At 49.3% G+C, this 15,249-nt stretch overlaps 1 protein-coding gene across 4 annotated transcripts in view; it reads right to left on the reverse strand.

Annotated features, from left to right (window-relative positions):
* STK24 (serine/threonine kinase 24) overlaps window positions 1-15,249 on the reverse strand; it is a 104,695-nt gene that overhangs the window by 23,777 nt on the left and 65,669 nt on the right. For all 4 annotated transcript variants that reach the window (XM_034665398.1, XM_034665399.1, XM_034665395.1 and 1 more), the window contains exon 3: window positions 7,284-7,340. In XM_034665398.1, coding sequence (XP_034521289.1) covers window positions 7,284-7,340 — 57 coding nt within the window. The remainder of the gene's footprint in view (window positions 1-7,283; window positions 7,341-15,249) is intronic.

The following is a 15,249-nucleotide window of genomic DNA, read 5'->3' on the forward strand; positions in this document are numbered from 1 at the left end:
GGGGGGGGCGGGGGAGGGCTACTTTAAACTAAAGGGAATGAAAACTACGACACTCTTTCCAGAGTAGCATTCCAAATGACACACGGACACAGCGCTGTCCTAGACAGACAGACAGGCCGACTTGGGCATCTCAGGGCCTTCGGCGGGGTGATGGCAACAGCAGAGCTGTTTCACGGGGCCCGAGGCGGGGGCAAGCGACGCTGCCCTGGTCATTACAGCTGGCCTCCTGCCTGGCGCCCCCTCCTGATTCATCTGCTGCTCGCAGGCCCAGCTTGGTCGCCTGTAACAGCCACAGTCCACCAGTGCAGGAGGGGAGGCCCGCCGCTTCTCCTAACCCGCCCGCCTCCCTGGGACCCGGCATCAGGCCACAGCGCGCTGTGACCGGGCCATCCCCCCCGCAGTCTCCCGTGCAGAATCTGGGGCAAGACAACGTGCCGGGCTCTCCTGCACGATTCGGGCTCGGAGGAGGTCACACCCTGCGGTCCGCCAGCCTACCACGCAGGACCCCAGTTCCTAATTCAAACACTGTCCAACGGTGCCCGGGTGCCTCCGTCGGTGAAGTGTCTGCCCTCGGCTCAGGTCATGATCCCAGGGTCCTGGGGTTGAGTCCCGCATCGGGCTCCCTGCTCCCCGCAGAGGCTGCTTCTCCCTCTGCCTCTGCCCCCTGCTCGTGCACACGCGCGCTCTAAGTGAATAAACAAAATATCTTAAAAAAGAGATACTGTCCAAAGATCACCTCAGATGAAGGCAGCATGTTGCACACTTTATTCCACAGAACCTAATTTTTCCCCAAATTATCTAAGAGTCTTATTTTCAAGAAACATACATGAAAACTGTTCAAAGAACACAATCTGAAGACCCTGCCTTGTCTTCTCCACACCTGTATTTCAGTGTTCGTGGCACGGAGACATTTTCATACTCAAAAAGGGGGAAGGCACTTTCTCATAACCTGGGAGAGCAGAGGAAGGAGGGCAGGGCTGTGCACGCACTCTTATTCACAACCCCAGAATGCAGACGGAGAATCCCAATTCTATCCCAGAGCATGGGTTTCATTTCCTCCTCCAGCAGGTTTTTACCCAAACAGCTCATCAGGAATGCCTGACTAGACTTGGATTTAACCACCTCCTCCCTTCTGTCATCAAGTCTCCGGAAAGAAACAGCAAAGCCGCCTGGTGTCACCACCAAGGGGAAATAAGAAGAGCAGGGAAAACTAATTAAAAAAACCTTCCCCTGGATCATTAAGAGCCGGCTCTCCGACTAATATATGTATGGTTATGCCCTTTAAAACTTCACCTAAACACCACCCACCGGTGATTTATACGTCATGGGAGGGGCAGTGGGGGAAGGGGAGAGAGATACTCTATTTACAAGGAGAGCCTCCATGGTGTCAAAGTCCCTATAAAAGGTATTGAGTTCTCGACACCAGACTTCTTCACAGGTGGGGAAGACTGGCTAAGTTCTCAGAGTGATATATTAACACCTCCCACCACTAACATTTCTAAGCAGTATAAACATGGTCATCTCTACCATTAAGAGGACTGTGGATTTTTCAGATAATTTTTATAAAAGACAGACTCCCAGGAAAAAAAAATTTAGATTGCATCTCACCTCTGGGTGACTTTGAATTCTCTCTCCCCCAAGTCTGTTCTCCCCTCCCTCCTCTGTAATAGAGACTATTAGCCAGGCACATGGCCACCCAACTAGAGACCACACGGGCCAGCGTCTGCAGCAGCAGGCTTGGCCATGTGACTAGTTCTCACTCATGGAATATGCACAGAAGTGACAGCCCCTTCCCGGTCTTGGCCTTGAAGACACTGGCAGCCAGAGAGGATAGTGACTGAAGACCACGGGAAACCATGGGTTACAGATGGCAAAGCCACCCTCCAGAGCAGGGCCCTGATGACCATGTGGACTAGAGCCCAGTGACCCCCGCCATGTGGGACAGAAATAGAGTTGACCCTTGACAACGTAGGGGTGAGGGGCGCCAGCCCCCTGTGTAGTTGAAAATCTGCACACAGCTTCTGACTCCCCCAAAACTTAACTACTAATAGCCTACTGTAGACTAGAAGCCTTACAGATAACATAAATGATCTCTTAACATACATTCTGTTATGCTGCGTGTATTCTATACTGCATTCTTACAAAAAACAGTATTAGGAAATGCATAAAGAAGAGAAAATACATTTATAATACCTGTGTAGGAAAAAAATCTGCACATAAGTGGATGCATGCAGTTGAAACCCGGGTTGTTCCGGGGTCAACTACCTTTCTCTCCTGAGACACTGTGTGGGGCCACTACAATAGCGGCTTGGCCTACCATGAATGAATAGGCCATCTCATTGTTTTAAATCATGTTGCATACTCATTTTTAAGTCTGGCGAACATTGCCGCCTGATGGAGTGACCACTTCATGGCGCACGGCTCCTTCTTAACTAGACTCCAAGGCCATCCCAACAGACTGAGCGAGTCACTACAAATCCTTCCGACTGGCTGTCTGCTGCTAATCCTCGCTGCGATCCTCCCAACCCAGTCCAGCTGGCTTTCCTCTCCTTGTAGCACTTTCCGACATACAATTTAATGGACTCTCTTCTCAGCAGAACACGGCTCCGTGCCAGTGGGATTTCCTTCTGCCTTGTTCACTGCAGAAACTTCCAGTGGCTGGAACAGCGCCTGACACGTAGCAGGCACACAACAAACATTTTCTGAATGAAAAATGAATTCACCTGAAATCTATCACGTTTTAAGTTATCAAGTCTTCAACTGCATGATACCTATTACATTCGTTAAGTCAGGGCACCCTAGAAGCAGAAAGAACTTGAGACATTATTTACACACATGGTTTTCAAACCAGAACCCAGCGTTTCCTCACAGTGCCTTCTAATAAGGCTTCTATGGATCCTAGGAACATTTTATTTCAATTTATTATCTTTCAAATTAAAAAAAAATCAACAGATCGAGCTCACATGTGTGCATTCAAAATAAAATCCATGTCTATTTTACTCTGACATTCGTGGCTCTTAATAACTCAGCTTTATTGGGGGCGCCTGGCTGACTCAGTCGGAAGAGCATGCAACTCTTGATCTTGGGGTCATGGGTTCAAGCCCCATGTTGGGTGTAAAGATCACTATACAAAAACAAACTTTAAAGGAAAAATGACGCTGTACTGTGTCTAATACTATTCTTCACGCCAGATCCCATCTTTTGCTGCTCACAGAGCAGATTAAAGGTATCAACTGCATTTTTTTAAAGTCAAAATGGATACACCACCAGAAAAGACTAAGAAAAAGCTCCAAGGGACACACCCTGCAACAGCATTAGTTTATCTTCTGCCAGAGAGAGAGGCTCGCGCCCAGACAACAGGACTGGGAAGTTCATGCGTGGGACAGCCCCTCAGTGATTCACACAAAGCAGCTGTGTGTGAATTCCAAAGTGGAAGTTACGAAGCCTTTGATCTGTCTTATCTGCGGGGCCCAAGATTTACTTATATGTCACGCCGCAGACTAGGATTTTGACCCGGTCTTGAAGCCACCCATCTTCACCCTGGGGCGAAGTCACTTTCCCTTCTCGGGCCACCTCCAAATGTATCAAACAGCAAGAGGGGGTCAGGTTTGCAGTTCTCTCGAGCTCCGACAGGTGACACCGCTGGTACCTCAGAGGGCTGCCCAGGCCGGGGGGGGGGGGGGGTNGGGGGGGGGTGTTCAGGGGCCTGAGGAAGCACTCTCACACACAGCTCCCTACCTACATCCAACACACCCCACTTCCCACCAGAGAATATACAGGCAATTCTATCTTGGTCCCACATCCTGACCTGGAGCCAGCCTCCATATGGAACCTCAATTCCAGCAAAAGCAAGCCCCCCAAAATTAACTACCGGACATGGTCAAAACGCACTGTCGGCTGAAGGAGGGCGGCCATCGTCCCGTCCCAGGCTACACTGTCATTAAGATTCATGCCGAGGAATTCAACTACTGTCTAAGAGCCTAAGTAAAAAGACCTGATAACCACAATGCAGAGTGAAAAAGCAAAAAACAGAATCTGCATGCCACACTGCAACCTGCTTACGGCCAAGAATGGGGAGACAGCCGCCTACCTCTGACCAGACTGAAAACTTAAGACACTTTTCATTTTGTTAAGGACCGAATTGTTGGGCCCACCCCCACCCCTAAAAATCCCAATGTTGAAAACCTACCACCCGATGTGATGGTTTTAGGAGGTGGAGCCTCTGGATGGTGATTAGATCATGTGTGCAGAGTCCTCAGGAAGAGGATTCGTGACCTTGTCCAGGAGAGGCCAGGGAGCTCGCTTTGGGGCTCTCTGTTCTCCCTCATGCAAGGATACGAGACGCCACCTACAAGCCAGGAAGCAGGCCTCACAAGACATCACATCTGCCCACACTTTGACCCTGGACTTCCCAGCCTCCAGAACTGTGAGAAATACACTGTTGTTTAAGCCCCCAGTCCATGGTAATTTGCAACGCCAGCCCAAATGACTACGTCAGTTACTGAGCACATGAAGAGAAAAGATGACGCTAGAAAGTAAAAGATGCAGAAAGAGCCAGCGAGATCTACATGCTCTGGGGGATGGCATGGCCCTCTCCTTGACCAAGGCACACCTGGTCACCCTTCCCTCCACGGGCCGTGACGTGTGGGGCTCCTCCAAAATCACACATACACATTTTAGCACTATGCCTCTTACCAGAGAGACAGTGAACAAAAGCAAGGTTGCTTTTTCAGAAAAATGCCCCAAACCCATATTATTCAGCTACATGGTATCCAATTTTATATGCAACAATATTCTCATTCTTAAAATCTTTTATAAATAAATAGACCCTCGCAAAATAATCCTAATAGTTTTCAACATTCAAAAAATAATTCTTGTCTATTATTAACGTGTCCTCGTCTTTGCAGGTTGATGACAGGCCAACAGCAAGGGGCTACGAGAAAGATCCAATGAAGTGAGAGGGACGGGAAGGACCGTGTGGGACCACGGAAGGCCACAGGCTTTGCGGCTGGGCATAACGAAGTCCAACGTCCAGCTCTACACCCAACCTCTGAGTGCCTCCATTTGCTCCTCAATTAGAATGAGATGATTAGGGATGTCCAAAAAAGGATGCCTGGTTCTTGTCAGCAGAGCCATTAATGTGCAAGGTGGATGGCAGTTTGCTGGGACCGTAACCACATGAGATTTTTTTTTTTTTTTAAATGGAGAGTTCTACACATCCTTCCAATTGTAATGTCTAAGATTTCAGACTTCAAAGCTCCAAAGACAGTTACCACTAAATAAATTACTGTGGGCATTAAGAATGAATAAAGCAGAGCACTGAGAGATGAGCTGCCTCTCTGAGGGTTCAGTGTTGGAGGACAGAGTCCCTGCACAACTGCACGGGTGCCACAAAGGAGATGCACTTAAGATCCCGTAACTCTAATTACCCAACATGAGATGATTTTCTACATTCCTGCAGCATTTCCCAAAACCGTCAAAAATGAAAAGCTCTTATTGTCATGTGTATATTCATGGAAAAGATGCAAAGCAAGTCACGGAATTTTTCCAGCTGCTCTGTTGCTCTTCTCATTTTAATATAATTGTTGATATCGTATTACGTTTTTTCTTGAAATTTCCTTTTGAAGACTACTTTGACTAACTGCTTTAAAATGGGGTCTACATAGGGGCACCTGGGTGGCTCAGTCGTTGAGCGTCTGCCTTCGGCTCAGGGCGTGATCCTGGCGTTATGGGGTCGAGCCCCACATCAGGCTCCTCTGCTGGGAGCCTGCTTCTTCCTCTCCCACTCCCCCTACTTGTGTTCCCTCTCTCTCTGGCTGTCTCTGTCAAATAAATAAATAAAATCTTTCAAAATATATATATTAATTAATTAATTAATTAATTAAAATAAAATGGGGTATGTAATACTTTAAGAGATGAAGTTTTAAAGGTTTACCTTCCCCGCTCAAAAACTACTAACTGCTACTCCCACTGTGAGAAAGAAATCTCCTTTTAACCGAAGGGCCCTTCTCTCCTTAATGGATAAAATCTGTGTAAGATACAACCACTAAAACACACGGGCTTCTTCCAGCCACCGCTCTGAGAGCAGCGAAAACTGCAGGCCCATCATCCTGACAACTGTCCACCAGGCAGGCCCTACCTTCTAACACGAAAGTGACAGCGAGGCCTGTCCTAGAAACTACCGCTCACCCCAAGCCAGCCTTCCAGGACAGGCGCTGAGTGCACCGATTTCACTGCATAACCACCGTGGGGACAAGATGTCAGGTGCTAAACAACTGTGTGGGCTTTTTAAAATTTGTTCTGCACATACTGAGTTTCTAGAACAACTTAAGCAATGCTTATGATTCACTGGTTATTTGTAAGCATCTGGCCAGAAGCCGACATGCGGCCGTGTTTTACCAAGAGCAGCGACTGAGGCTCTGAGGTCAGCCCCTCGCTGGCTTCCACTAGCTCACACGTGGGCTGGCGTGGCAGGTGCAGGCCAGCTAGGAGACACGACTGCGAGGCTGGGGCCGGCGCTGCCACGGCCTCTGCGCGTGCATCTGAGAAACAGAAGCACACCCGCCCGCCTGGCTCGACCACGGCTCCGACGTGTGACCCCGTTCTGCAATCATCACATGCTGCCTGCCTGCCTTACTCCTGAAATCAAGTAAGTTTTAAAAGTCCTGCTTCTAATTAGTTATAAATGAAAATGTTACACGCCTATTTCAGAAACTAAGCTACTAGCTGAAATATGAAACTATAATGGGATCTCAGCTCCACAAAAGTTAAAACCAGTTTTGGAAGAGAAGCTAACAAAGTGTTCTTAAGTAGGATAACGACAGGCAGAATCCTTCCTGGCTTCTATGAACAAATTCACTGGCTTCCCAGGACACAGCAAAACTGGTTTCAAAAGTACAACTAGGGCCTCCTGGGTGGCTCAGTGGGTCGAGCTTCCAACTCTTGGTTTTGGCTCAGGTGTGATCTCAGGGTGATGAGATCCAGCCCCACATCAGGCTCCATGCTCAACAGGGAGTCCGCTGGAGATGCTCTCCCTGTGCCCCTCTCCCCACTCATGCACACTTTCTCTCTCAAATAAATAAGTCTTCAAAAAAAAAAGGAAAACTAATTTTCAGTAAGATTATTAGAAACAGAAACAGGTATTATAGGGAATAGTTTGGTCCCTTTTCACGCAACTGAAAAGGGAAACAGAAGTGGATAAAAACAGAATTACCTTTACAACCAAGATTTACTGAGAACAACTCTGATGCGTATTTAGGCGCGGGGGACGGGGGGATACTTACCAGATCTAGTGCGGAGCCTCCACCAAGGTATTCCATTATTATCCACAATTTAGTGTCCTACAGAAACAAAAAGAGGGAAATTATTTTTAAAAAACAAAACCAGAAAAAAATTTAAATAATCTCGGGGGGTTTTTTTTTTCCACTGTTATTTTGGAACTGGACATTTTCACAAGCACATAACAGCAAGAAAAGTGTGTGCAAGTGAGTCCAGAGCAGGAAAAGGCCTCACGACATTGCCGGGCTTCCGCGGTTTGGGCCGGCCTGCGTCAGACACCTGCAGGCAGCATGCTCCGGACCTGCTGAACCCGAATCTCAGGGGGCTTCCCCTTTCAAATGACCTCAGTCGGTGATCCTCAGCTACAGCTGGGTTTGGGAACCAGTCCCCAAAGCCCATCACAGGGCCAGCAGCAGTCACACGTGTTCCTCCCCTCCCCCCAGGTGTCAGCCAGGAAGCGCCCAGGGCACATAGCCGCAGGACCGGACGGGTCCGCACTCCCTCCCAGCTGAGGGAAGGTCACGCTCCCAAGGAGGGGGACAGCAGTGCAGCCTTTCCCCCACCCCCGTGTTTCGTAGAAAGGCAGCCAATTTCCAACAGCCCAAAAGCTACCATAATTTTCAGGGAGCTTTCCAGAAAAGCAGGCCCCAGCCCAAGTCTTAAGTTTGCGTCCTCACCAGTGTCCACTCCGTGTCTTTTCGTCTCTCCTGAAGCCACTCAGCCCCCATGACTTCCAGCATTCTTTTTTTAAACACAAATCCCAAAGCGATACTCCCCTGAAAACCAAGAAGCAAGCAAGCAAACCTCCGCACTGTGCTCAGAGAGGGAGCCCCCGTCTGGTCCGCAGGTGCACGGGCCTGCTTACAGCGGTGGGCTTCGTACTAACGCAATCCTTCTGGTAGCTGTAACATGCACCGAAAGAGCTCTCTGGTCCCTTCTGGGTGGAAGCGAGCCCTCCCGCTCCAGTGTATCCCCTAGGGAGGCCCCACCACACTCTGGCCTCCAACTCTGCCTGCCTGCTCTTCTGGAACTGTGTCTCTGGCCTTCTCGCCCTAGCAGAAGTCGGGAAAACCGTCACCTGCTTCCCTCCCACACACCCTGTGCAAACTTTTACTTTAGCAACTATTTGTCTGATTTTCATTTTGGATTCACTTGTCTGTGTTTCCACCAACAGCAAACTAAGTGCCGGGGGACAGCGCCCGGCGAGGTCGGGCTCGGTACGTGTTAATACGGTGTGCTGTAGTCCAGGAAGGGTAAAAACCGTGTTGACCGTGTATTCGCTTCAGAGAGGCAATGATACACGCACCACATTTATAAAATAAATTCCTTGTAAAATTTCAAATAACTTCTGACATCTGGAGTTGAATCTATGATATTCTAAACAGTTCAAGTTTTACCGCAGATAGAACACTTTCTCAAGCTCTAAATGCCCTTAACGTCTAGTATGACAAAGACAATTTCAGCAGAGACTGGACAGGGCACAGAAGCCTGAGATGATGTGTTTGGGGCCCACCTTCTACATACAAACGTTTCACCCCCTCAGTAACCACCTGGCCATGGACACCTGCTCTAACAGGCGTACTCACCCCCTGGTTCTGATTTCAAGAGAACTTCCCACCAGAAAGACTATTCTCTGATCTTTCTTCCATTTAGCAAATGAGCCCAATGCCAGGTAGACCTCTAGAGCCCCGGCTCCTGGAGAAATGTCTGTGTGGCTCCTTCTAGGCATTCCAAAAGCATCTTGTCTTTATTCCAGGGAACGACCAATACCATTTTGGATAACACGGGAAATCTAAATTCTTTTTCCATAAAAAACTTGGAACTTTAGATGTCTACTCCCATTCCCTTATTCATGGTGCCGTCTGACCCAGCTCCCATCCCTCCGACTTCACAGGAGTGAAGGTGGACTCGGTGGGTCATCGCCTTCACGCCACTCCCATCTGCGGCCAGCGGTGACCAGGACTCCAAGAGAGGCCTGGGAGGACGGCGATTCAGGGGTCACCGCACTGCTTACCACAACAACAGGACACAAGTGACCACACGTCATCTGCCAGCCTGCGGTCCAAAGCGCCCGTACTCCTCTCCTAAACCCCTGCCAGGTTAGCCCAGCAGGTAACTACCTACCAAGGAGACAAAAAAATGACCCTTTCAACAAGCTACTTTTCTCCTTTCAGGGAGCCACACCAGGTGATAAAGTGAGCCATTTTCCCATGTTGTCCTAATACCTCCGGGGCATTTAAGCACTGAACCAAGGGCTCCCCAGCTGAAAGGATAAAACCCCACCCTTTCCTCACAAAGGCTTCACCTCTTTGGGGAAGAAGGAGTGAAAGACCAGCCCTGCCTCCGCTTCCCCCACCCCATGTAGTGTTCCATGCTTCGTTGTTTGCGTATAACACCCAGCGCTCCATGCAATACATGTCCTCCTTAATACCCATCACCGGTCTATCCCAATCCCCCACCTCATCCCCTCTGAAGCCCTCAGTTTGTTTCCCAGAGTCCACAGTCTCTCATGGTTCATTCCCCCTTCTGTTCACCCCCCTTCATTCTTCCCTTCCTTCTCCTGCCAATCTTCCTAGTTCTTGTGTTCCATAAATGAGTGAAACCATATGATAATTGTCTTTCTCTACTTGACTTATTTCACTTAGCATAATCTCCTCCAGTCCCGTCCTTGTTGCTGCAAATGTTGGGCAATCGTTCTTTCTGATGGCTGAGTAATATTCCATTGTATATATGGACCACAACTTCCTTATCCAGTCGTCTGTTGAAGGGCATCTCGGCTCCTTTCACAATTTAGCTATTGGGGACAATGCTACTATGAACATGGGGGTGCACATGGCCCTTCTCTTCACTACATCTGTACCTTTGGGGTAAATACCCAGTAGTGCAATTGCTGGGTCATAGGGTACCTCTATTTTTAACTTTTTAAGGGACCTCCACACTGTTTTCCAAAGTGGCTGTACCAACTTGAATTCCCACCAACAGTGTAAGAGGGTTCCCCTTTCTCCACAACCTCTCCAATATTTGTTGTTTCTTGCCTTGTCAATTTTTGCCATTTTAACTGGTTTACGGGGGTATCTCAATGTGGTTTTGATTTGAATTTCTCTGATGGCTAATGATTTTGAACATTTTTCATGTGTCTGTTAGCCATTTGTATGTCTTCACTGGAAAAGGGTCTGTTCATATCTTCTGCCCATTTTTTGATTTGATTATTTGTTTCCCGTGTATTGCGTTTGAGTAGTTCTTTGTAGATCTTGGATACTAATCTTTTATCTGTAGTGTCATTTGCAAATATCTTCTCCCATTCCGTGGGCTGCCTCTTAGTTTTTTTGACTGTTTCCTTGGCTGTGCAGAAGCTTTTTATCTTGATGAAGTCCCACAAGTTCATTTTTTCTTTTGTTTCTCTTGTCTTTGGAGATGTGTCATGAAAGAAGTTGCTGGGGCCGATGTCGTAGAGGTTGCTGCCTATGTTCTCCTCTAGGATTTTGATGGATTCCTGTCTCACATTGAGGTCTTTCATCCATTTGGAGTTTATCTTTGTGTATGGTATGAGCGAGTGGTCAAGTTTCATTCTTTTGCATGTAGCTGTCCAATTTTCCCAGCACCATTTATTGAGGAGACTGTCTTTTTTCCACTGGATGTTTTATCCTGCTTTGTCAAAGATTAGCTGCCCACAGAGCCGAGGGTCCATTCCTGGAGTCTCTATCCTGTTCCATTGGTCTATGTGCCTGCCTCCACTTTTATCCAGCTCCTTCCTGGTAGCAGACCTGCTGGGGTCCGAAGGCCGTCCCACCAGATCCAAGGACACAGAAAAACAGCGTTAGGTCATGCCTTTCAAATACCGTGGCTAGGGCACTATAATGTGCTTCCCCCCACCCCCTTGCCCAGTTCCACTGGCACCACTAATGGGGAAAAGGTTCTACTGGTTGAACCCTCTCGGCTGACCTGGCTTTTCCAGCTCACTGGGTGTGCCACTCGCTCCAGCCATGGAGAGGCGGCCTGGGAAGTGGGGTCAGTGACCCCCTGCCCCACGCTATCTGCAAGCAGTCCCCACTCACTCCGGGCCGAGGGGCCATAGAGCAGCTCGCCCAGGGGCCAGCACCAGGAGGCAGCAATAAGCAGGGTAAGCGCCTGCCCTTTCTGCAGGGGCTCACCTTCTGGACTCCAAACCAGACCTCCGACAACTGTTCCACGAACTCTTGTCACGCATAGGTGCCAGGAGAGGGTACAGCAGGGACCCGATGGCTTTCAGAATTAGAACCAAGTCTCTTTTAAGATGAGCCCGAATGAGGATATGACACTGGGGTTGTGGGGGAAGCAGAGGGAGGGGACAGAGGTTGGGAAAAGTGCAGGTCAGCCAACAGAAGTGAAGTGGTAAGGCAGGGAAGAGGGGGACACCAAGGATCTGATGGAGGGGAGGGAGCCCCGGTGCAGGGACCCCAAGTGTGGCCGATTCTGTAGCCTGTGCTAAACGTTTCAGACTCCCCCTACAAGTCACTGAAGGGCAGCAGAGCAGACACCCACTTTGGAGTAAGCCCCGGATGCGGGTAGGGGAGGAGCCAGAGGGTAGTTACAGGCTCCTGCAAAGGCCCAGGGAGAAGGAGAGGGAGAGGGGGCATGGCTGTGGCATCACCGGAGAGACTGGGGAGGCACAAGTGACGGGCCTCGGGGTACACAGGGAGATCAGGGTCACTGCCAGACTTGGCCTCACTCAGATGAACATGGCCATCTACTGACAGGGAGCCCCAGGGGAAGGAGGTAGGGGGGGATGACAAGTTGGGACAGGTGGACAAAGGTGTCCACAGGTTATTCATGGAACAAACGTGAATCTCCTTTCTCTTTAAAAACAAAATGAAGGGGCGCCTGGGTGGCTCAGCGGTTAAGCGTCTGCCTTCGGCTCAGGGCGTGATCCCGGCGTTAAGGGATTGAGCCCCACATCAGGCTCCTCTGCTGTGAGCCTGCTTCTTCCTCTCCCACTCCCCCTGCTTGTGTTCCCTCTCTCGCTGGCTGTCTCTATCTCTGTTGAATAAATAAATAAAATCTTTAAAAAAAAAAATGAAACAAAATACACACTGGTTTTAAAATAACTGACGGCTCGCACTAAGTTGTACTAAATAATAGCTCACTCGCAGGTGCCCACCCGTCCCCCTGCTCTCATCCCCACCATCCCCACCTGTGCCCCCGGGACGCACTGAGCTCCTAAGCCCCCCGCTCCCACACAGCTGCTCCCCCTGCCACGAGATGTCCTGGCCACCCTGCCCGTGCCAGTGACGGCCCACAGCTCCCCTGAGGACATGCACCCCGGGTATCCCCGTCCCTGCTCGGTCCACCAGGACCAAACATCTGTCCCCACTATTCCTCCTGCCTCAGAGAAAGAGGTCTGTCTCATCCTCTCCAAGAACAATCTGCCAACAGTGTTCTCTGTTCACCCCACCCCCTCCCACCAGTGACCCCCAGTCCCACCACTGACACCATCACTCCATGTGCCACCTTCCCTTGGACATGCATTCTCCGCAGCCCCAATCCTCTGTACTCAATCATTCTCTCCCTTTCTATAGGCTGACTCTCCCCCCACGGTCCCAATGAGCCCTAAAACATCTGGGTTCTGCTCTGCTCCTCCTTCTCCTGGCTAGAATTCCCGAACTATAATCCCCAGCTGCCGGTTTCTCTTCCCCACCAAAAGGCAAGGGTGCTAAGAATAAACAGCCTACCTCCCAATCTGGATGAGGACAGAGCTGCTGTGGATATTACGAAAACCAGGGAGAGCGTGAAGGGACAGCTCCTGGGACCTGGAGAAGCGTCCGTTGCAGACACATAACCTGGGCCCCATCAGGGGCACACCCGCAGGTGCCATCCCACCTCCCGGGCAGGACGGACGCGCAACATGAGACAGAAAAGGTCTCTTAAACTGGCCGTGAGTCAGGATTCCAAGTAAGTTCTACCACCACCAATCCTAAAACAAATGCTCACGAGGGAGTAAATGGAGGACCTCGGGAGCGTGTAGGACGGGCTCTGGGGGTGGTAGGCAGAGCATGGTCTCTGCTGTGTCAGGCTTCCTCATCCTTCTAGGCACTGCTGACATGTGAGGCCAGGGAGCCTCCGTGGGGGGGGAGGGGCTGCCCTGTGCACTGGGGGCTGTTGAGCAGCACCCCCGGCCCCTCTCCCCACTAGATGTCAGTAACACACCCCAGGCGTGATCACCAACAACGGCTCCAGACATCACCCGCGTCTTCTGGGGACCAGAACAGCCCCCACCGAAAACCCCTACACTACATGACCAACCATGGGTAAGCTTCAAGGGTCGCTGGACCACCAGTGCCGAGTGTTCACGCTCTCGTCCTCAGCAGAGCCACTGCACACCCCGGACCCTCCAGCTAGAGCGCTGTCACTTACTCACCGCAGGACAGCTAAGCTTCGAATTCCTCACCCACACAAAGATGGTAGTAACCTGTTTCTAAACCTCCTCGTTCAACTGACAATATAATGAGATCATGAACGTGGAAGCGTTTTGCAAAGTTCAAGGTACCAAACATACACCAAGTGCTATTAGCTTTATCAACATCATCACCCATAAATGCCTTAAAATAACCTAGAAAACAAAATAGCCGAATTAACAAGGCTAAATAGCATTTCCCTGCATGGGAGCGCCTGAGCCACATGAAGTCTGGAACAATGATTCATACACATTCCACACCAGAATAAAAAAAAAATTAATTATTGCCCTACAAGCCCTGAGGCAAGAATGTCTGACAAAGATGGTCTGGCTCGAGGGACACACTTGACCTGTCCTCGGTGACCAAGCACTGTCACAGCCCAGACGTGGGGCACCCTGAGGAAAATAAATCAGAAGAGTTCTTAAAACGATAATGATTTTAATCAGAATAATTTCTCTCTTTTTTTAAAGATTTTATTTATTTATTTGACAGAGATAGAGACAGCCAGCGAGAGAGGGAACACAAGCAGGGGGAGTGGGAGAGGAAGAAGCAGGCTCCTAGCAGAGGAGCCTGATGTGGGGCTCGATCCCAGAACGCTGGGATCACGCCCTGAGCCGAAGGCAGACGCTTAACAACTGCGCCACCCAGGCACCCCAACTGCGCTACCCAGGCGCCCCTGAATAATTTCCTTTTTAAAACATCCCCTCAAAAGAGGTGAATTATAAGCGACCTTGTGATAAAATTCTCTCGTAAGTGAAAGAAAATGGTCCCTTTACTTAATAAACTCACAATTCACAATTCAAAAGGTACCAAAATGTATACACAGAACTTTCCCTCTCACCCTGGCCCCGGGCTATCCAGTCTCCACCCCCAAATTACTAACACATCTGGTGCAACCTCAGAGAAAATATTTTACACAAATACCCATAAGCTCTTTCTTCCCTTTCATGCAGATGCTAACATTCTATGCACTGCTACCTTGCTTCTCCTTAGAACATTCTGTATTTGTCCACAAAGAAATGCCTTTTTTTTTTTTAAAACCATAACTAACCCATGCCATATTGACAACACTGAGTTGTTCCCAGTCTTTTGCTATTATGAGCCAGGTGCCAAGGAAGAACCTCACGTTCTCATTTTGGAGAGTTCCTGGAAACTGAACTTCTCGGTCAAAGGAATCCACTTGAATTTTAACAAATAATGACAAATGACTCTTCAAAGAATGCATCTCACCTCCAGCAATGTCTGAGTGCTAATTTCCCCTTTCCTTCGCCAACACAGTACACTGTGGGTTTTTTTTGTCATTGTCATAAACTGAATTTCTTCCCCCGCCCAAATTCATATGCTAAAGTCCTAACCCCCAGTACTTCAAAATCCGACTGTGCAGCCGACCTTGGCCACCATAGGGATTAGAGATGCTGATTACCCCCCCAACCCCTCCCACAGTCACAGATCCACACAGAACTTGCAACTCCTCAAAAACGTAACTACTAATAGCCTGCTGCTGACCGGAACCCTTACCGATCAGTAACATAAACAGCAC

The sequence above is a fragment of the Ailuropoda melanoleuca genome, chromosome 7 (assembly GCF_002007445.2).
Source record: "Ailuropoda melanoleuca isolate Jingjing chromosome 7, ASM200744v2, whole genome shotgun sequence".
In the NCBI taxonomy this organism is placed as follows: Eukaryota; Metazoa; Chordata; class Mammalia; order Carnivora; family Ursidae; genus Ailuropoda; species Ailuropoda melanoleuca.